Genomic DNA, 23834 nt, shown 5'->3' with positions numbered 1-23834 from the left:
CACCCCATTACCCCATTACCTTTGGGGTCCACCTGCACCAGGTACGTGATGCAGCAGCTCCATCCCATCCCATCCATTACCCCCATCCCATCTCAATTCCCTATTACCCCAATCCCCCATTACCCAATCCCCCATTACCCCATAACCCCATAACCCCATTACCTTTGGGGTCCACCTGCGCCAGGTAGGTGATGCAGCAGCTCCACCCCACCCCACCCCCCCATCCCACCCCACCCCACCCATCCCATCCCATCCCATCCCACCCCACCCATCCCATCCCATTACCCCATCACCCCATTACCCCATAACCCCATTACCTTTGGGGTCCACCTGCGCCAGGTAGGTGATGCAGCAGCTCCGTTCCCCCGTTCCCCTCACCAGATACCCGGTGCGCAGCGACACGGCCCTCACCATATCCTTCCTGGGTGGGTACCTCTGTAGGGCGAACCAAGGGGGGTCGTCACCTCCCTGACCCCGTCAAGGACCCCATAGGCGCCCCACAGGCCGCCCCGTAGCGCTCACCGGGTGCTTGACGGAGTAATTCATGATGATGAAGTCGTTGCCCATTGGCAGCCAGGAGCGCAGGGTCACCACGTCGCGGTTCTTCAGAGGCTTCGGGCACTTCCCTGCGGGGGGTTTGGGGTCAGGGCCGTAGGGCACCTATAGGGCGCCCTATAGGGCACCCAATAGGGCAGCCGTGGAGCACGGAGGGTGAATAGTGGGAGGATGCAGGGCAGCCAGAGTGAGCCTGTAGGGCAGCCAGAGTGACCCCATAGGGCAGCCAGAGTGACCCTATAGGGCACATGGTGTGTGACCCCATAGGGCACCCAACGTAACCCATAGGGAACCCCATATAACACATAGGGCAGCCAGAGTGACCCCATAGGGCACCCAATGTAAACCTATAGGGCACCCAATGTAACCCCTAGGGCACCCAGAGTGACCCCATAGGGCACCCAGTGGGGGCATATAGGGCGCCCAGTGTGACCCCATAGGGCACCCAGAGTGACCCATAGGGAACCCCATATAACCCATAGGGCAGCCAGAGTGACCCCATAGGGCACCCAGTATGACCCCATAGGGCACCCAGAGTGACCCATAGGGAACCCTATGTAACCCATAGGGCACCCAGAGTGACCCCATAGGGCAGCCAGTGGGAGCATATAGGGCACCCAGTGTGACCCCATAGGGCACCCAGAGTGACCCATAGGGCAGCCAGAGTGACCCATAGAGCACCAATGTAACCCATAGGGCACCCAGTGTGACCCCATAGGACACCCAATGTAACCCATAGGGCACCCCATATAACACATAGGGCAGCCAGCGTGACCCCATAGGGCACCCAATGTAACCCATAGGGCACCCAGTGTGACCCCATAGGACACCAATGTAACCCATAGGGCACCCCATATAACACATAGGGCAGCCAGAGTGACCCCATAGAGCACCCAATGTAACCCATAGGGCACCCCATATAACACATAGGGCAGCCAGAGTGACCCCATAGGGCACATGGTGTGTGACCCCATAGGGCACCCAACGTAACCTGTAGGGAACCCCATATAACACATAGGGCAGCCAGAGTGACCCCATAGGGCACCCAGTGTGACCCATAGGGCAGCCAGAGTGACCCCATAGAGCACCCAATGTAACCCATAGGGCACCCAGAGTGACCCCATAGGACACCCAATGTAACCCATAGGGCACCCCATATAACACATAGGGCAGCCAGAGTGACCCCATAGGGCACATGGTGTGTGACCCCATAGGGCACCCAACGTAACCCGTAGGGAACCCCATATAACCCATAGGGCAGCCAGAGTGACCCCATAGGGCAGCCAGTGTGAGCATATAGGGCACCCAGTGTGACCCCATAGGGCAGCCAGAGTGACCCCATAGAGCACCCAATGTAACCCATAGGGCACCCAGTGGGAGCATATAGGGCACATGGTGTGTGACCCCATAGGGCACCCAGAATGACCCATAGGGAACCCCATATAACCCATAGGGCAGCCAGAGTGATCCCATAGGGCACCCAGTGGGAGCATATAGGGCGCCCAGTGTGACCCCATAGGGCACCCAGAGTGACCCATAGGGCACATGGCATTGTGTGACCCCATAGGGCACCCAGAATGACCCATAGGGAACCCCATATAACCAATAGGGCACCAGTGTGACCCCATAGGGCACCAAGTAACCCATAGGGCACCCAGTATAACCCATAGGGCAGCCAAAGTGACCCATAGGCACCCATTAACCCATAGGGCACCCAGAGTGACCCTATAGGGACCCATGGTGTGTGACCCATAGGGCACCCAGAGTGACCCATAGGGACCCATATAACCCATAGGGCAGCCAGAGTGACCCATAGGGCACCCAGTGGGAGCATATAGGGCGCCCAGTGTGACCCCATAGGGCACCCAGAGTGACCCTATAGGGCACATGGTGTGTGACCCCATAGGGCACCCAATGTAACCCATAGGGAACCCCATATAACCCATAGGGCAGCCAGAGTGACCCATAGGCACCCAATGTAACCCATAGGGCACCCAGTAGGACCTATAGGGCACCATGGTGTGTGACCCCATAGGGCACCCAGATGACCCATAGGGAATCCATTAACCCATAGGGCACCCAGAGTGACCCATAGGGCACCCAGTGAGGACCCATAGGGCCCCCAGTATGACCCCATAGGGCACCCAGAGTGAGCACCCATAGGGCGCCAGTGTGACCCCATAGGGCCCCATGAACCAATAGGGCACCCAGTGTGACCCCATAGGACACCCATGTAACCCATAGGACCCCATAGGACACATAGGGCACCAGTGTGACCCCATAGGGCACCCAATGACCATAGGGCACCAGTGTGACCCATAGGGCACCCATGTAACCCATAGGGCACCCAGTATACCATAGGGCAGCCAGAGTGACCCCATAGAGCACCCAATGTAACCCATAGGGCACCCATATGACCCATAGGGCACGCGAGTGACCCATAGGGCACATTGATTGACCCCATAGGGCACCCAATAACCCTTAGGGCACCCCATTACACCCATAGGGCAACCAATGTAGACCCATAGGGCACCCAGTAGTGACCCTATAGGGCACCAGAGTGTACCCATAGAGCACCCAATGTAACCTATAGGGACACCCCATATAACCCATAGGGCACCCAGAGTGACCTATAGGGCACATGGCCATGTAGACCCCATAGGGCACCCAGTAACCCATAGGGCACCATATAACCCCATAGGGCACCCATATGACCCATAGGGCACCCAGTGTGACCCCATAGGACACCATTACGTAACCCATAGGGCACCCCATGTAACCCATAGGGACACCCAGTAGTGACCCATAGGGCACCATATTAGACCCATAGGCACCCCATTAACCATAGGCACCCATATCACCCATAGGGACACCCATTAACCCATAGGGCACCCAGTGTGACCCATAGGCACCCATTATCACCCATAGGACACCCATTAGCACATAGGGCCCCATTGACCCATAGGGCACCAATTTTAACCCATAGGACCCCATTAACACCCATAGGGCTCCCATTACACCATAGGGCACCCAGTTCGACCCATAGGACACCAAGTGACACCATAGGATACCTATTAGACCCATAGGCACCCATTATCACCCATAGGACACCCAGTATCACCCATAGGCACCCCATAGACCCATAAGGCACCCAGTATAAACCATAGGACACCCATTATCACCCATAGGCACCCATTACGACCCATAGGGCACCCATTATCACCCATAGGACTCCATTACGACCCATAGGACACCCAGTATCACCCATAGGGCACCTGTTAGCACCCACAGGACTCCCATTATCACCCACAGGACACCCAGTATCACCCATAGGCACCCATTAGCACCCACAGGACACCCAGTATGACCCATAGGACTCCAGTTAGACCCATAGGCACCCAGTATGCACCCATAGGCCCCATTAGCACCCATAGGACTCCCATTACACCCATAGGACCCATTATCACCCATAGGCACCCATTATCACCCATAGGACACCCATTATCACCCATAGGACTCCCATTACAACCCATAGGGCACCCATTACGACCCATAGGACACCCATTATCACCCATAGGACACCTATTAGCACCCACAGGACTCCCATTATCACCCACAGGACACCCATTATCACCCATAGTGCACCCCTTAGCACCCACAGGCACCCAGTATCACTCATAGGACACCCATTATCACCTATAGGACACCCATTAGCACCCATAGGGCACCCATTATCACCCATAGGACACCCATTAGCACCCATAGGGCACCCATTATGACCCATAGGACACCCATTATCACCCATAGGACTCCCATTACAACCCACAGGACACCCAGTATGACCCATAGGACTTCCTCTAGCACCCATAAGCACCCAGTATCACCCATAGGACTCCCATTATCACCCATAGGCACCCAGTATCACCCATAGGACTCCCATTATCACCCATAGGCACCCAGTATCACCCATAGGACACCCATTATCACCCATAGGGCACCCATTACGACCCATAGGGCACCCATTATCACCCATAGGACTCCCATTATCACCTATAGGACACCCATTACAACCCATTGGGCACCCATTACGACCCATAGGACACCCATTATCACCCATAGGACTCCCATTATCACCCACAGGACACCCATTATCACCCATAGTGCACCCCTTAGCACCCGCAGGCACCCTGTCCCCCCATCCCCCCTCACACGCGTAGTAGCCCACGTCAGCGTTGGCGGTCAGGCGGCCGATGTCGAAGCTCTCGATGACGTTGCTGTCCCATTTGCTGCGGTACTCGGAGTCGTGCAGCACGTCGTACAGCGTCGCTGCAGCCACCTCCCTGCACTCCATCCTGCACTGCAGGGCACGAGGGTCAGGGCAGGGCTGGGGGGGGGGGGATGTTGGGAGGAGCGTTGCATGGATGCAGTGTTGAATGGATGCAGCGTTGCATGGATGGGGCGTTGCGTGGGTGCAGCATTGCATAGATGGAGCGTTGCATGCATGGATGGGGCGTTGCATGCATGGATGGGGCGTTGCATGCATGGATGGGGCGTTGCGTGGGTGCAGCATTGCATGGATGGGGCATTGCATGCATGGATGGGGCGTTGCATGCATGGAGTGTTGGATACAGCGTTGCATGAATGGAGCGTTGCATGCGTAGATGGAACGTTGCATGGATGGGGCGTTGCATGGATGCAGTGTTGAATGGATGCAGTGTTGAATGGATGCAGTGTTGCATGAATGGAGCGTTGCAGGGATGGATGGAGCATTGCAGGGATGGAGCGTTGCAGGGATGAAATGTTGCATGGATGGAGCCTTGCATGCATAGATGGAGCATTGCATGGATGCAGTGTTGAATGGATGCAGCACTGCATGGATGAAATGTTGCAGGGATAAAATGTTGCATGGATGGAGCACTGCATACATAGCTGTGGTGTTGCATGGATAGAGCATTGCAGGTGCAGTGTTGCAGGGATGGAAGGTTGCATGGACGGAGTGTTGCATGCATAGATAGAGCACTGTACGGATGGAGCATCGCATGGATGGAACGTTGCACGGGTGGAGCACTGCATGCATAGATGGAGCGTTGCATGGATGGGGCATTGCATGGATGCAGCATTGCATGGGTGCAGCACAGCATGGCTGGAGCATTGCATGCATGGCTGGAGCATTGCGTGGATGCAGCAGTGCATGGATGCAGCGTTGCAGGGGTGGAGCGTTGCAGGGGTGGATGGAGTGTTGCATGGATGGAGCGTTGCAGGGATGGAACATTGCATGCATGGATGGGGCGTTGCATGGACGCAGCATTCTATAGATGCAGTGTTGCAGGGGTGGAGCAATGCATGGATGCAGTGCTGCAGGGGTGGAGCGTTGCATGGATGCAGCGTTGCATGCACAGATAGAGCTCTGCATGGACGGAGTGTCGCATGGATGCAGCGTTGCATGCACGGACGGGGCGTTGCGGGGATGGGCCATTGCAGGGACGCAGCGTTGCATGGCTGGGGCACTGCATGGAGGGAGTGTTGCATGGGTGGAGCATTGCATGCATAGCTGCAGCGTTGCATGGCTGGAGCGTTGCCATTGGGGTGCCGTTGGGATTCCCATAGGGGTGCCATTGGGATTCCCATAGGGGTGCCACTTGTGGTGCCCATTGGGTGCCCATTGGGTGCCTTTGGGTGCCATTGGGTGCCCATTGGGGTGTCATTGGGGTGTCCTATGGGATTCCCACTGGCATTCCCATTTGGCCACCCATTGGGGTGCCACTGGGGTAAAATGGATTGGGGTGCCATCGGGGTGCTATTGGGACACCCATTGGGGTGCCATCGGGGTGCCATCAGGGTGCTATTGGGACACCCATTGTAGCGTCCCATGGGATTCCCATTGGGGTGCCACCAGGGTGCTATTGGGGCGCCCACTGGGATGCCCACTTAGGTACCCACTGGGGTGCCACTGGGGAGCTATTGGGATGCCCACTGGGGTGCTATTGGGGTGCCACTTTAATTCCCATTGGGGTGCCCACTGGGGTGCTATTGGGGTGCCACTTTAATTCCCACTGGGATGCCCACTGGGGTGCTATTGGGGTGCCCACTGGGGTGCCCACTGGGGTGCCACTGGGGTGCTATTGGGGTTCCCATTAGGGCGCCCATTGGGGTGCCCACTGGGGTGCTATTGGGGTTCCCATTAGGGCGCCCATTGGGGTGCCCACTGGGGTGCTATTGGTGTTCCCATTAGGGCGCCCATTGGGGTGCCCACTGGGGTGCTATTGGGGTTCCCATTGGGATGCCCACTGGGGTGCCCATTGGGGTGCTACTGGGGTGCTATTGGGGTTCCCATTGGGATGCCCACTGGGGTGCCCTTGGGGTGCTACTGGGGTGCTGTTGGGGTACCTATTGGGATGCCCACTGGGGTACCCTTGGGGTAGCACTGGGATTCCCATAGGGGTGCCATTGGGATTCCCATTGGGGTACCCACTGGGGTGCCATTGGGGTGTCACTGGAGCACCCATTCGGGTGCCATTGGGGTGTAATCGATTGGGGTGCCATTGGGATTCCTATTGGGGTGCCACTGTGGCGCCCATTGGGTGCCCATTGGAGCACCCCATAGGATTCCCATTGGGATTCCCCTTGGGGTGCCACTGTGGTGCCCACTGGGTGCCCATTGGGGTGCTATTGGGGTGCCCATTGGGATGCCCACTTAGGTACCCACTGGGGTGCCACTGGGGCGCTATTGGGGTGCCCATTGGGGTGCTATTGGGGTGCCCGCTGGGGTGCTATTGGGGTTCCCATTGGGGTGCCCACCAGGGTGCTATTGGGATGCCCACTGGGGTGCTATTGGGGTGCCAGTTTAATTCCCATTGGGGTGCCCATTGGGGTGCTATTGGGGTTCCCATTAGGGCGCCCATTGGGGTGCTACTGGGGTGCTATTGGGGTTCCCATTGGGATGCCCACTGGGGTGCTATTGGGGTGCTGTTGGGGTACCTATTGGGATACCCACTGGGGTACCCTTGTGGTGGCACTGGGATTCCCATTGGGGTACCCACTGGGGTGCCATTGGGGTGTCACTGGAGCGCCCATTCGGGTGCCATTGGGGTATAATCGATTGGGGTGCCATTGGGATTCCTATTGGGATGCCACTGTGGTGCCCACTGGGTGCCCATTGTGGTGCTATTGGGGTGCCCGTTGGGGTGCTATTGGGGTTCACATTGGGGTGCCCACCAGGGTGCTATTGGGATGCCATTGGGGTGCTACTGGGGTTCCCATTGGGATGCCCACTGGGGTGCCCATTGGGGTGCTACTGGGGTGCTATTGGGGTTCCCATTAGGGCGCCCATTGGGGTGCCCACTGGGGTGCCCATTGGGGTGCTACTGGGGTGCTGTTGGGGTACCTATCGGGATACCCACTGGGGTACCCTTGGGGTGGCACTGGGATTCCCATAGGGGTGCCATTGGGATTCCCATTGGGGTACCCACTGGGGTGCCATTGGGGTGTCACTGGAGCGCCCATTCGGGTGCCATTGGGGTATAATCGATTGGGGTGCCATTGGGATTCCTATTGGGGTGCCACTGTGGCGCCCATTGGGTGCCCATTGGAGCACCCCATAGGATTCCCATTGGGATTCCCCTTGGGGTGCCACTGTGGTGCCCACTGGGTGCCCATTGGGGTGCTATTGGGGTGCCCATTGGGATGCCCACTTAGGTACCCACTGGGGTGCCACTGGGGCGCTATTGGGGTGCCCATTGGGGTGCTATTGGGGTTCCCGCTGGGGTGCTATTGGGGTTCCCATTGGGGTGCCCACCAGGGTGCTATTGGGATGCCCACTGGGGTGCTATTGGGGTGCCAGTTTAATTCCCATTGGGGTGCCCATTGGGGTGCTATTGGGGTTCCCATTAGGGCGCCCATTGGGGTGCTACTGGGGTGCTATTGGGGTTCCCATTGGGATGCCCACTGGGGTGCTACTGGGGTGCTGTTGGGGTACCTATTGGGGTACCCACTGGGGTGCCATTGGGGTGTCACTGGAGCGCCCATTCGGGTGCCATTGGGGTATAATCGATTGGGGTGCCATTGGGATTCCTATTGGGATGCCACTGTGGTGCCCACTGGGTGCCCATTGTGGTGCTATTGGGGTGCTATTGGGGTGCTATTGGGGTTCACATTGGGGTGCCCACCAGGGTGCTATTGGGATGCCATTGGGGTGCTACTGGGGTTCCCATTGGGGTGCCCATTGGGGTGCTATTGGTGTTCCCATGGGGGTGCCCATTGGGGTGCTATTGGGGTTCCCATTGGGGTGCTATTGGGGTGCCCACTCAGGTGCCACTGGGGTGCTATTGGGGTTCCCATTGGGGTGCCCCCTGGGGTGCTATTGGGGTTCCCATTGGGGTGCCCACTGGGGTGCTATTGGCGTTCCTATTGGGGTGCCCATTGGGGTGCTATTGGGGTTCCTATTGGTGTTCCCATTGAGGTACTATTGGTGTTCCCATTGGGGTGCCCATTGGGGTGCTATTGGTGTTCCCATTGGGGTGCCCATTGGGGTGCTATTGGTGTTCCCATTGGGGTGCCCATTGGGGTGCTATTGGTGTTCCCATTCGGGTGCTATTGGGGTTCCCATTGGGGTGTCCATTGGGGTGCTATTGGGGTTCCCATTGGGGTGCTATTGGTGTTCCCATTTGGGTGCTATTGGGGTGCCCATTGGGTTCCCATTGGGGTGCCCATTGGGGTGCTATTGGTGTTCCTATTGGGGTGCCCCCTGGGGTGCTATTGGGGTTCCCATCGGGATGCCCATTGGGTTCCCATTGGGGTTCCCATTGGGGTGCTATTGGGGTGCCCACTCAGGTGCCACTGGGGTGCTATTGGGGTTCCCATTGGGGTGCCCCCTGGGGTGCTACTGGGGTTCCCATCGGGATGCCCACTGGGGTGCTATTGGGGTGCCCACTGGGGTGCTATTGGGGTGCCCATTGGGGTGCCCCCTGGGTTGCTATTGGGGTTCCCATTGGGGTGCCCACTGAGGTGCTACTGGGGTGCCCACTGGGGTGCTATTGGGGTTCCCATTGGGGTGCTATTGGGGTGCCCACTCAGGTGCCACTGGGGTGCTATTGGGGTTCCCACTGGGATTCCCACTGGGTGCCAATGGGGTGCCATTGGGATGCCTTTTGGGGTGCCACTGGGTTCCCATTGGGGTGCCACCTGTGATTACCACCGGGGTGCCCCTGGGATGCGCCCCCCCCTCGGTGCCACCCACCCCCTCCCGTCAGCGCCACCCTCCCCGTCCCCTCAGTGTCACCCAGCACCGCGTCCCAACCCTGAGTCAATATTGACTCTGCGGGGTGTGGGATGAGGAGGGGGAGGAGGAGGCCGAAGCCGCATCGGCGCGGGGGGGGTGGGGGGGTCTCAGGTGGCACCTTGGGGACGGTGCCACCCTATAGGGCGGGCTACGTGCCCTATAAACGGAGCCGATCCCACACCCTGGCGGTGTCACCTTTCCCATGGCGGCGTGGCACCAGGACATCCTGGTGACGTCCCACCCCCCCCCGTGGGGGACGTCCCGCACCGCTGACCCCATAAGCAGACGTGGCACGCTGCCGTTGTCACCCACGGGTGCACCCTGGTCACCTTGTGGGGTCCCCACTCAGCTCCGAGCTTTCGGGGTCCGTCACCTCCCTATGGGGTCCCGATCAACGTTTGGGGGCTTTTCTCAGCCGTACGGGACCCCATTACGGAATGGGGTCACAGCTCATCCCTGGGGTCCTCATTCACCATGGGGGTCCCTCCTCGTTATGGGGTCCCCGTTCATCACAGGGGTCCCCAATCCCCTCTCCCTCCCCCCCAAGGCACCCCCCCACCCTATGGGGTCTGCGCTGACCAAGGGGGGGGCCGCATTCCTTATAGGGTCTCTCCTCACCATGGGGTCCCCAATCACCAGGGGGGTCCCCACTTCCTATAGGGTCTCCCCTCCCTATAGGACCCCTCCTCACTATGGGGTCCCCATTCACCACGGGGGTCCCCACTTCCTATAGGGTCCCCACTCCCTACAGGACCCCTCCTCACCGCGGGGGTCCCCACTTCCCGTGGGACCCCTCCTCACCATGGGGTCCCCATTCACCACAGGGTCCCCACTTCTTATAGGGTCCCCACTTCCCATAGGACCCCTCCTCACTATGGGGTCCCCATTCACCATAGGGTCCCCACTCCCTACAGGACCCCCCCTCACCACGGGGTCCCCATTCACCACAGTGTCCCCACTCTCCATAAGACCCCTCCTCACTATGGGGTCCCCATTCACCACGGGGTCCCCACTCCCTACAGGACCCCCCCTCACCATGGGGTCCCCATTCACCACAGGGTCCCCACTCCCTACAGGACCCCTCCTCACTATGGGGTCCCCATTCACCACGGGGTCCCCACTCCCTACAGGACCCCTCCTCACCACAGGGTCCCCATTCACCAGGGGGGTCCCCACTCCCTACAGGACCCCTCCTCACCACAGGGTCCCCATTCACCAGGGGGGTCCCCACTCCCTACAGGACCCCCCCTCACCATAGGGTCCCCATTCACCATAGGGTCCCCACTCCCTATAGGACCCCTCCTCACCATAGGGTCCCCACTCCCCATAAGACCCCTCCTCACTATGGGGTCCCCATTCACCACGGGGTCCCCACTCCCTACAGGACCCCTCCTCACCACAGGGTCCCCATTCACCAGGGGGGTCCCCACTCCCTACAGGACCCCTCCTCACCACAGGGTCCCCATTCACCAGGGGGTCCCCACTCCCTACAGGACCCCCCTCACCTCAGGGTCCCCATTCACCAGGGGGGTCCCCACTCCCTACAGGACCCCCCCTCACCATAGGGTCCCCATTCACCATAGGGTCCCCACTCCCTATAGGACCCCTCCTCACCATAGGGTCCCCACTCCCCATAAGACCCCTCCTCACTATGGGGTCCCCATTCACCACAGGGTCCCCACTCCCTATAGGACCCCTCCTCACTGTGGGGTCCCCATTCACCACGGGGGTCCCCACTCCCTACAGGACCCCTCCTCACCACGGGGTCCCCATTCACCACAGGGTCCCCACTTCCTATAGGACCCCCCCTCACCACGGGGTCCCCATTCACCAGGGGGTCCCCACTCCCTATAGGACCCCTCCTCACCACGGGGTCCCCATTCACCACGGGGGTCCCCACTCCCTATAGGACCCCTCCTCACCATGGGGTCCCCATTCACCAGGGGGGTCCCCACTCCCTACAGGACCCCCCCTCACCACGGGGTCCTTATTCACCATAGGGTCCCCACTCTCTACAGGACCCCCCCTCACCACGGGGTCCCCATTCACCAGGGGGTCCCCACTCCCTACAGGAACCCCCCTCACCACGGGGTCCCCATTCACCACAGGGTCCCCACTCCCCATAAGACCCCTCCTCACCACGGGGGTCCCCACTTCTTATAGGGTCCCCACTCCCTATAGGACCCCTCCTCACTATGGGGTCCCCATTCACCACAGGGTCCCCACTCCCTATAGGACCCCCCTCACCACAGGGTCCCCATTCACCAGGGGGGTCTCCACTCCCTATAGGACCCCCTCTCACCAAGGGGTCCCCATTCACCATAGGGTCCCCACTCCCTACAGGACCCCCCTCCACTATGGGGTCCCCATTCACCATAGGGTCCCCACTCCCTATAGGACCCCCCCTCACTATGGGGTCCCCATTCACCAGGGGGGTCCCCACTCCCTACAGGACCCCTCCTCACCACGGGGTCCCCATTCACCACGGGGGTCCCCACTTCTTATAGGGTCCCCACTCCCTACAGGACCCCCCCTCACCACGAGGTCCCCATTCACCACAGGGTCCCCACTTCCTATAGGACCCCCCCTCACCACGGGGTCCCCATTCACCACGGGGGTCCCCACTCCCTACAGGACCCCTCCTCACTACGGGGTCCCCATTCACCAGGGGGTCCCCACTCCCCATAAGACCCCCCCTCACCACAGGGTCCCCATTCACCATAGGGTCCCCACTCTCCATAAGACCCCTCCTCACTATGGGGTCCCCATTCACCACAGGGTCCCCACTCCCTACAGGACCCCCCCTCACTATGGGGTCCCCATTCACCACAGGGTCCCCACTCCCTACAGGACCCCCCCTCACTATGGGGTCCCCATTCACCACAGGGTCCCCACTCCCTACAGGACCCCCCCTCACTATGGGGTCCCCATTCACCACAGGGTCCCCACTCCCTACAGGACCCCCCCTCACCACAGGGTCCCCATTCACCACGGGGGTCCCCACTCCCTACAGGACCCCCCCTCACTATGGGGTCCCCATTCACCACAGGGTCCCCACTCCCTACAGGACCCCCCCTCACCACAGGGTCCCCATTCACCACGGGGGTCCCCACTCCCTATAGGACCCCCCCTCACTATGGGGTCCCCATTCACCACAGGGTCTCCACTCCCTATAGGACCCCTCCTCACTATGGGGTCCCCATTCACAGGGGTCTCCACTCCCTATAGGACCCCTCCTCACCACAGGGTCCCCATTCACCACGGGGGTCCCCACTCCCTACAGGACCCCCCCTCACTATGGGGTCCCCATTCACCATAGGGTCCCCACTCCCTACAGGACCCCTCCTCACCACGGGGTCCCCACTCCCTACAGGACCCCCCCTCACCACGGGGGTCCCCACTCCCTATAGGACCCCCCCTCACCACAGGGTTCCCATTCACCACGGGGGTCCCCACTTCTTATAGGGTCCCCACTCCCTACAGGACCCCCCCTCACCACAGGGTCCCCATTCACAGGGGTCCCCACTCCCTACAGGACCCCCCCTCACCACAGGGTCCCCATTCACCAGGGAGGTCCCCACTCCCTATAGGACCCCCTCTCACCAAGGGGTCCCCATTCACCATAGGGTCCCCACTCCCTACAGGACCCCCCCTCACTATGGGGTCCCCATTCACCAGGAGGGTCCCCACTTCTTATAGGACCCCCCCTCACCACAGGGTCCCCACTCCCTACAGGACCCCCCCTCACCACGGGGTCCCATTGGCCATGGGGCTCCCCACTCCCCATAGCCCCCCCCGTCCCTACAAGGTCCCCGACCCCCCCGACCCCCCCCCTCACCTTGATGCTCTGCACGCAGCTCTCGCTCCCCCCGGCTCTCACCCAAACGCTGACGCTCCCTTTGCTGTAGCTCACTTTCCAATCCCGATCGCATTCGCACTCCTCTCTGAACGCCACGAAATCGCGATCGTCGGGAATCTGCACGCTGTCGCGACACGACATGGCCCGGGGTGGGGGGAGGAGAGGAGTGAGGGGAGAGCGGGGAGTTCTTTATGGGATGAATAGCAACAGTGGGGGGGGGAATCCCAAAGCTGCTCTCCCTACGGAGGGATCCCGGTACCCAACGCCATCCCGGCTGCGCCGTGCGCGATGGGCGGGGAGGGGGAGGGGCAAAAAAGGGGGGGGGAGGGGCACCCCTATTTGCACGCCCCTATTTGCACGCCCCTATTTGCACGCCCCTATTTGCACGCCCCTATTTGCACACCTCTATTTGCACGCCCCCATTTGCACACCCCTATTTGCACGCCCCTATTTGCACGCCCCTATTTGCACACCTCTATTTGCACACCTCTATTTGCACGCCCCTATTTGCACGCCCCCTATTTGCACACCCCCTATTTGCACGCCCCCATTTGCACGCCCCCTATTTGCACGCCCCCTATTTGCACGCCCCAGTTTGCACCCCCATGGGTGCGTAGCCCCGTTTGCACAACCCCATTTGCATGGCCTCGTGTGCACAATCCTATTTGCACGCCCCAAATTGCACGCCCCCGTTTGCACGCCCCTATTTGCACGCCCCCATTTGCACACCCCTATTTGCACACCCCTATTTGCACGCCCCCATTTGCACACCTCTATTTGCACGCCCCTATTTGCACGCCCCCATTTGCACCCCTCTATTTGCACGCCCCTATTTGCACGCCCCCATTTGCACCCCTCTATTTGCACGCCCCTATTTGCACACCCCCATTTGCACGCCTCTATTTGCACGCCCCTATTTGCACACCCCCATTTGCACACCTCTATTTGCACGCCCCTATTTGCACAGCCCCATTTGCACCCCTCTATTTGCACGCCCCTATTTGCACGCCCCTATTTGCACACCACCATTTGCACACCTCTATTTGCACACCTCTATTTTATGCCCCCAATTGCACACCTCTATTTGCACGCCCCTATTTGCACCCCTCTATTTTTGCACCCCCATTTGCACACCCCTATTTGCACCCCCAATTTGCACGCCCCTATTTGCACACCCCTATTTGCACGCCCCCCTTTGCACGCCCCCATTTGCACACCCCTATTTGCACGCCCCCTATTTGCACGCCCCTATTTGCACGCCCCTGATTTGCACACCCTATGTGCGTAGCCCCGTTTGCACAGCCCCATTTGCATGGCCTCGTGTGCACCATCCTATTTGCACGCCCCAAATTGCACGCCCCTATTTGCACGCCCCCATTTGCACGCCCCTATTTGCACCCCCCTATTTGCACACCCCTATTTGCAGCCCTTTATTTGCACATCTCTATTTGCACACCCCCATTTGCACGCCCCCATTTGCACACCTCTATTTGCACACCTCTATTTGCACGCCCCCATTTACACGCCCCTATTTGCACGCCCCTATTTGCACACCCCCATTTGCACACCTCTATTTGCACACCTCTATTTGCACGCCCCCATTTGCACGCCTTTATTTGCACGCCCCTATTTGCACACCTCTATTTGCACACCTCTATTTGCACGCCCCTATTTGCACCCCCCCATTTGCACACCCCTTGGTGCGTAGCCCCGTTTGCACAACCCCATTTGCATGCCCTCATTTGCACACTCCTATTTGCACGCCCCATATTGCACACCCCTATTTGCACACCCCTATTTGCACGCCCCCATTTGCAAACCCCTATTTGCACGCCCCCTATTTGCACGCCCCTATTTGCACGCCCCTATTTGCACGCCCCTATTTGCACGCCCCTATTTGCACACCTCTATTTGCACACCTCTATTTGCACGCCCCCTATTTGCACGCCCCTATTTGCACGCCCCTATTTGCACCCCTCTATTTGCACCCCTCTATTTGCACGCCCCCATTTGCACGCCTCTATTTGCACGCCCCTATTTGCACGCCCCCGTTTGCACACTCACATTTGCACGCCCCTATTTGCACAACTCCATTCGTTCAGCCCCGTTTCCTCCAAACGTTTGCCACCCCATTTGCACACCCCTATTTGCACGCCCCTATTTGCACGCCCCTATTTGCACACCCCCGATTGCGTAGCCCCATTTGCACAACCCCATTTGCAGGCCCTCATTTGCACAATCCTATTTGCACGCCCCAAATTGCACACCCCCATTTGCACGCCCCCATTTGCAGACCTCTATTTGCACGCCCCCTATTTGCGCGCCCCTATTTGCACGTCCCTATTTGCACGCCCCTATTTGCACACTCGCAGGTGCGCGGCCCTATTTGCACACCTCTATTTGCACACCCCTATTTGCACGCCCCATTAAACGTGCACGCCCCTATTTGCACGCCCCTATTTGCACGCCCCCATTTGCACGCCCCTATTTGCACAACCCTATTTGCACGCCCCTATTTGCACACCCTATTTGCACGCCCCTATTTGCACGCCCCTATTTGCACGCCCCTATTTGCACGCCCCTATTTGCACGCCCCTATTTGCACGCCCCCTATTTGCACGCCTCCTTTTGCACACCCCCGGGTGCGTAGCCCCGTTTGCACAACCCCATTTGCATGGCCTCGTGTGCACAATCCTATTTGCACGCCCCAAATTGCACGCCCCCGTTTGCACGCCCCTATTTGCACACCTCTATTTGCACGCCCCTATTTTCAGGCCCCCTATTTGCACGCCCCTATTTGCACACCCCTATTTGCACACCCCTATTTGCACGCCCCCTATTTGCACGCCCCCGTTTGCACACCCCGGGTGCGTAGCCCCGTTTGCACAACCCCATTTGCATGGCCTCGTGTGCACAATCCTATTTGCACGCCCCAAATTGCACGCCCCCGTTTGCACACCTCTATTTGCACGCCCCCATTTGCACGCCCCTATTTGCACACCTCTATTTGCACGCCCCCATTTGCACACCTCTATTGTCACACCTCTATTTGCACACCCCCATTTGCACACCTCTATTTGCACACCTCTATTTTCAGGCCACCATTTGCACTCCCCTATTTGCACACCCCATTTGCACGCCCCTATTTGCACGCCTCTATTTGCACACCTCTATTTTTACGCCCCCATTTGCACACCTCTATTTGCACGCCCCTATTTTCAGGCCCCCATTTGCACACCTCTATTTGCATGCCCCTATTTTCAGGCCCCTATTTGCACACCTCTATTTACACACCTCTATTTGCACACCCCCATTTGCACACCTCTATTTGCACACCTCTATTTACACACCTCTATTTGCACGCCCCCGTTTGCACACCCCCGGATGCGTAGCCCCGTTTGCACAACCCCATTTGCATGCCTCGATGTGCAAATCCTATTTGCACGCCCCTATTTGCACACCTCTATTTGCACACCTCTATTTTTACGCCCCCATTTGCACACCTCTATTTGCACGCCCCTATTTTCAGGCCCCCATTTGCACACCTCTATTTGCATGCCCCTATTTTCAGGCCCCCATTTGCACACCTCTATTTGCATGCCCCTATTTTCAGGCCCCTATTTGCACACCTCTATTTACACACCTCTATTTGCACACCCCCATTTGCACACCTCTATTTGCACACCTCTATTTACACACCTCTATTTGCACACCCCCATTTGCACACCTCTATTTGCACACCCCTATTTGCACACCTCTATTTGCACACCTCTATTTACACACCTCTATTTGCACACCCCCATTTGCACACCTCTATTTGCACACCCCCATTTGCACACCTCTATTTGCACACCTCTATTTGCACACCTCTATTTTCACGGCCCCATTTGCATGCCCCCAGCTGTCCACCCCCACGTGCAGCACCCCACGCGCACAGCCCCATTCACACACTGCTATTTGCACACCGCCATTGTCCCATGGAGATTGGGAATGGGGTGGGGTGGGGTGGGATGGGGTGGGATGGGATGGGATGGGATGGGATGGGATGGGGTGGGATGGGATGGGATGGGATGGGATGGGGTGGGGTGGGATGGGATGGGATGGGATGGGATGGGATGGGATGGGATGGGATGGGATGGGATGGGATGGGATGGGATGGGATGGGATGGGATGGGATGGAGGTTATTGGGATTGGGTGATGGGAATGGGATGGGGATAGGAGACTGGGATTGTGGGATGGGAGTGGGATGGGAGATTGGGAATAGGAATGGGATGGGGGAAATGGATGGAAGGTTGGGAATGGGATGGGATGGGATGGGGAGATTGGAATGAGAGGTTGGGATGGGATTGGGATGGGGAATAGGGTGGGAATGGGATGGGAGACTGGAATGGGATGGGGGTTATTGGGATTGGGGGGTGGGAATGGGAATGGGATGGGATGGGGTGGGATGGGGTGGGATCAGATGGGATGGGATGGGGTGGGATGGGATGGGGTGGAATGGGATGAGGTGGGATGGGGTGGGATGGGATGGGATGGGATGGGATGGGATGGGATGGGATGGGATGGGATGGGATGGGATGGGATGGGGTGGGGTGGGATGGGGTGGGATGGGATGGGCCTTATTGGGATTGGGTGATGGGAACGGGAATGGGAGATTGTGAATGGGATGTGGAATGGAAATGGGATGGAATGGGATGAGATGGAATGGGATGGGAAATTGGGATGGAAATGGGATGGAATGGGATGGGGAGGAATGGGATGGGAGATTGGGATGGAAAGTTGGGAATGGGATGGTGGAAATTGGGGTGGGAATGGGATGGGGAGAATGGGGTGGAGGGAAATGGATTGGAGAGTAATAGGGTATGGGAATGGGAATGGGAACGGGAATGGGGGGGGATTGGGATATAGGGCTGGGCAATGGGATTGGGGTATGGTTGGGGGTATGGGGTTGGGGTATGGGATGGGAGGAATGGGGGTGGGGAATGGGAGTGGGGAATGGGATTGGGATGTAGGGTTGGGCAATGGGATTGGGAGATGGGATGAGGGGTGGGGTGGGGGATGGGTTTGGGGCATGGGGTTGGGTTATGGGATTGGGATATGGGATAGGGAGTATGGGATGGGGGATGGGATTTGGGTATGGAATTGGGGCATGGGGTTGGAGAATGGGGTTGGGGAACGGGATTGGGGTATGGAATGGTTGTATGGGATTGGGGTATGGGGTTGGAGAATGGGGTTGGGGAACAGGATGGGGGGTATGGGATGGGGGGAATGGGGGTATGGGAACGGGATTGGGGGTTGGGACATAGGGTTGAGTAATGGGATGGGGGTATGGAATTGGGGTATGGGATTGGAGAATGGGGTTGGGGAACGGGATGGGGGAGTGGGATTGGGCTATAGGATTGGGTACTGGTAGTGGGATCTAGGATGGGGGATGGGATGGGGGTATGGGGTTGGGGGAACGGGATTGGGGAATGGAATGGGGGGAAGAGGATTGGGGAATGGGATTGGGGTACGGGGTTGGGATATGGAACGGGGGAAAGGTGTTGGAATATAGGTTTGGATAATGGGATTGGGATATGGGATGGGAGATGGGATGGGGTATGGGATGGGGATATGGGGTTGGGATATGGGATTTGGGTATGGGATGGGGAACGGGATTGGGGAATGGGGTTGGGGAACGGGATGGGGTTATGGAATGGGGGAGAACAGGGGTGAGGAATGGGACTGGGGAATGAGATTGGGCTATAGGGTTGGGCAGTGGGATGGGGATATGGGGCTGGGATATAGGGTTGGGATATGGGATTTGGGTTTGGGCTGGGGGGATGGGCTGGGGGAATAGGATTGGGGGCCGGGGTTGGGATGAGGCACATTGGCACACAGGCGCACGTGTGTGTGCTGACAGACAAGCGCGTGTGAGCGCCCCGGAAGTGGACACCGCAGTGACAACGGCCGGGATTCGAACCCGCGTCTCTCCGCGCCATCCCGAGCTCGGACCTCGCACCGCCCCTCTACGGGAGACGCTACCGCTTCCGGTCAAACCCCGGAAGCGCTGAGCGCCGCGCTTCCGGCCACGCCCAGGAAGTTCGACGCCTTGCGGTGCACCCTGGGAGCTGTGGTGTTTTCTCGTGACGTCATCACGGCGGCGCCCTCGGTGCGAACTACGCCTCCCAGCAGCCTTTGCGCGCCGGCGGCCGCCATCTTGTTTCACCGGCGTGAGCGCTGAGCCGGAGGGGTTCGGTGCCGGCGGCTCCGCGGACGATGCTGGCCGCCCTTTGGGGCCGCCCGCCGCCGCCGGGCCTGGCTCGGTTCGTCGGGCCTTGCCGGCGGTTCCGAGCCCCGCGAGCCGCTCGCGGAGATCCGGCGGTGAGCACCGGGGCCGAATGGCTCCGCTTGATGCCGGCATCCGCCGCCAGAGGCCGCCGCCATCCCGTGAGGACACCGAGCGCAGAGCCGCTGTGGCGGGAAGCGACCGCTGGGGGGCGACTTTGCTGGGACACCGCCGGGCCCGGACGTAACTTAACGGCGGAGCCTCGAGGGGAGCGGAGCGGCGATGGGAAAAACCCCCGCGGGGCGGCGTTGGTTGCGCTGGGCGCGCTGGCAGCGTGCTTCGGGAGGGAGCGATCCAACAAGGGTGGGTACAAATGGGGGGGGGGGAGAAACGGCGGGGGATTCGGTGTGAGGGGTCAAATAGATGGGGGGCGGGGGGTCCCGGTGGGTCACGGGGGGCTGAGAGGAAGCTGGGGGCTCTGGGGGACGGCGGGGCCTGCAGTGGTTGTGCGTGAGGCAGCGGGGGGCCGGAAAGAGCAGAGGTTGAGCAGCAGTGGAGCAGTGGTTGAGTAACGGTTGTCCGTGGGCCAGCAGTGCCCTCTGGTGGCCAAAAAGACCCATGATTGACCAATGGTTGGCCAGCAGTTCGTCAGGAGTTGACCAATGGCTGCCCGTGAGGCAGCAGTGTGCCCTAGTGGCCAAAAAGAGCAATGGTTGACCAATGGGTGACCAGTAGTTGGTCAGTAGTTGAGCAATGGCTGCCCGTGAGGCAGCAGTGTGTCCCGGTGGCCAAAAAGATCAATAGTTGACCAACAGTTGACCAGTGGTTGGCCAATGGTTGCTCTTGAGGCAGCAGTGTCCCGTGGTGGCCAAAAAGACCCATGATTGACCAATGGTTGGCCAGCAGTTTGTCAGGAATTGACCAACAGCTGCCCGTGAGGCAGCAGATGTGCCCTGGTGGCCAAAAACAGCCATGGGTGAGCAGTGATTGAGCAACTGTTAATTAGTAGTTGAGCAATGGCTGCCCATGAGGCTGCAGTGTGTCCTGGTGGCCAAAAACACCAATGGTTGACCAATGGTTGGCCAGCAGTTCATCAGGAGTTGACCAATGGCTGCCCATGAAGCAGGAGTGTGTCCTGGTGGCCAAAAAGAGCAATGGTTGGCCAATGGTTGGCCAGCAGTTCATCAGGAGTTGACCAATGGTTGCCCTTGAGGCAGCCGTGTGCTCTGGTGGCCAAAAACAGCAGTGGATGAGCAGTGGTTGAGCAACAGTTGATTAGTAGTTGACTACTGATTGCCCTTGAGGCAGCAGTGTGCCCTGGTGGCCAAAAACACCAATGGTTGACCAATGGTTGGCCAGCAGTTCGTCAAGAGTTGACCAATGGCTGCCCTTGATGCAGCAGTGTCCCGTGGTGGCCAAGAAGGCCAATGGTTGACCAATGGGTGAGCAGTGGTTGAGCAACAGTTAATTAGTAGTTGAGCAATGGCTGCCCATGAGCAGCAGTGCGCCCTGGTGGCCAAAAAGAGCAATGGTTGGCCAATGGGTGACCAGCAGTTCATCAGGAGTTGAGCAGCGGTTGCCCATGGGCCAGCAGTGTGCTCTGGTGGCCACGAAGGCCAATGGTTGATCAGTTGTTGACCACAGGAAGTTGACTGTGAGCCAACAGTGTGCCTGGTTGCCATAAAGGCCAATAGTTGGCCAAGAGTGGGCCGGTGTTGAGCAGCAGTTGCCCATGGGCCAGCAGTGCGCCCTGGTGGCCAAAAAGAGCAATGGTTGGCCAATGGGTGACCAGTAATTGGTCAGTGGTTGGCCAAAAGTTGCCCAGCAGAAAAGGCCGGTAGTTGACCAGAGGCTCATCACTGATTGAGCAATGGTTGCCTATGAGTCAACAATGAGCCCTGGTGGCCAAGAAGAGCAACGTTTGACCAACAGAAGGCCAGTGATTGGTCAGTTGTTGCCCACAGGCCAGCAGTTCGTCCTGGTGACCAAAGAGACCAGGAGTTGACCAGCGTTTGACCAGCAGTTGACCAACAGTTGGCCAGTGGTTGCCCATGGGCCAGCAGCGTGTCCTGGTGGCCAAAAAGACCCATGGTTGACCAATGGTTCATCAGGAGTTAGCAATGGTTGCCCATGAGCCCTGGTGGCCAAAAAAGACCAGTAGTTGACCAACAGTTGACCAGTGGTTGGCCAGTGGTTGCCCATGGGCCAGCAGTGCATCCTGGTGGCCAAAAAGACCCATGGTTGGTCAATGGGTGACCAGCAGTTCATCAGGAGTTGACCAATGGCTGCCCATGAGGCTGCAGTGTGTCCTGGTGGCCAAGAAGAGCAGTGGTTGACCAACGGTTGGCCAGTGGTTGCCCATGGGCCAGCAGTGTGCCCTGGTGGCCAAGAAGAGCAATGGTTGGTCAATGGGTGACCAGCAGTTCATCAGGAGTTGAGCAGTGGCTGCCCATGGGCCAGCAGTGTGCCCTGGTGGCCAAAAAGACCCATGATTGACCAATGGGTGACCAGCAGTTCATCAGGAATTGACCAATGGCTGCCCATGGGCCAGCAGTGTGTCCTGGTGGCGAAGAAGAGCAATGGTTGGCCAGTGGTTGGCCAATGGTTGGCCAGTGGTTGCCCATGGGCCAGCAGTGTGTCCTGGTGGCCAAGAAGAGCAATGGTTGGTCAATGGGTGACCAGCAGTTCATCAGGAGTTGAGCAAAGGTTGTCCATGGGCCAGCAGTGTGCCCTGGTGGCCAAAAAGACCCATGATTGACCAATGGGTGACCAGCAGTTCATCAGGAATTGACCAGTGGCTGCCCATGGGCCAGCAGTGTGCCCTGGTGGCCAAAAAGAGCAATGGTTGATGAATGGCTGACCAGTAGTTGGTCAGTAGTTGAGCAGTGGTTGCCCATGAGGCTGCAATGTGTCCTGGTGGCCAAGAAGAGCAATGGTTGGCCAGTGGTTGGCCAGTGGCTGCCCATGGGCCAGCAGTGTGCCCTGGTGGCCAAGAAGAGCAATGGTTGACCAATAGTTGGCCAATGGTTGGCCAGTGGTTGCCCATGGGCCAGCAGTGTGTCCTGGTGGCCAAGAAGAGCAATGGTTGGTCAATGGGTGACCAGCAGTTCATCAGGAGTTGAGCAAAGGTTGTCCATGGGCCAGCAGTGTGCCCTGGTGGCCAAAAAGACCCATGATTGACCAACGGTTGGCCAGCAGTTCATCAGGAATTGACCAATGGCTGCCCATGGGCCAGCAGTGTGTCCTGGTGGCCAAAAAGTCCAATGGTCCCCTGGGGGCATGGCCCAGAGCGTGGGCAGCAGGGTGAGAGTGGTTCTCCTCTCCTCCCCTCTGCTCTGCCCTGGTGAAACCAAAGGTGGAGCAGCGCGCCCAGCGCTGAGCTCCCCAGCTCTGAGCCATGGAGATCCCGCTGGAAGCTGTGCCGAGGCGGGTGCAGGATGAGCTGCACGTGACAACCGGCGTGGCACAAGAGCTGCCGCCCCGTCCCGGAGCAACAGAGGAAAAGAAACACCGAGGTTTGCAGCTTGGAAACCCGCAGCCGACGCGCAGCGAGCTGCTGGGGAGATCCGTCCCTTGTGGGGACGAGGGCCGGGATGCTGTCCTTCCCCTTGCAGCCAGGAGATGTCCCGCTCAGCCTCCTGCCGCCGTCGGGAGCCTCTGCCTGAAGGCTGATTGCTGCCTGCTGCCAGCTTGGTTTCCGCAGCTGTTGGCCCAGATGCTCCCTCGCTGCGGCGCCTGGGCGCGATGCTTCCCCTCGCCTCCAGCCAGCCCCGTCCCGTGCTTCCGAGCCCTGCGCTTGTTGACCGTCCATCCCGGATTTCTCCCAGCCCGGTGCCAACAGCAGGGCTGCCCGAAGTCAACCGGCAAACAGAAT

The 23834-nt window shown here is 58.9% G+C and overlaps 2 protein-coding genes across 3 annotated transcripts in view; one reads left to right on the top strand and one right to left on the bottom strand.

Moving 5' to 3' along the window:
• Positions 1-273: 273 nt before the first annotated feature.
• Positions 274-14001, bottom strand: STARD10 (StAR related lipid transfer domain containing 10). The gene is made up of 5 exons (XM_085216533.1): positions 13935-14001; positions 13671-13815; positions 4765-4912; positions 523-626; positions 274-435 (listed from the first exon to the last, which is right to left on the bottom strand). The coding sequence occupies exons 1-5, from the start codon at positions 13958-13960 to the stop codon at positions 298-300; spliced, it is 561 nt and encodes a 186-aa protein (XP_085072659.1). The 5' UTR covers positions 13961-14001; the 3' UTR covers positions 274-297.
• A 5696-nt stretch (positions 14002-19697) lies between these two features.
• Positions 19698-23834, top strand: part of CLPB (ClpB family mitochondrial disaggregase) — a 49813-nt gene continuing 45676 nt past the window's right edge. Inside the window, exon 1 of one of the 2 annotated variants that reach the window (XM_085216530.1) lies at positions 19698-20323. In XM_085216530.1, the coding sequence (XP_085072656.1) occupies positions 19951-20323 (373 nt within the window). In that variant the 5' untranslated portion in view covers positions 19698-19950. The remainder of the gene's footprint in view (positions 20324-23834) is intronic. The other variant, XM_085216531.1, reaches the window with a different exon arrangement.

Source organism: Meleagris gallopavo, chromosome 1, assembly GCF_905368555.1.
Source record: "Meleagris gallopavo chromosome 1, MGAL_WU_HG_1.1, whole genome shotgun sequence".
In the NCBI taxonomy this organism is placed as follows: domain Eukaryota; kingdom Metazoa; phylum Chordata; class Aves; order Galliformes; family Phasianidae; genus Meleagris; species Meleagris gallopavo.
The sequence above is the reverse complement of the archived record's forward strand: the minus strand, read 5'-3'. Positions and strand labels throughout refer to the sequence as shown.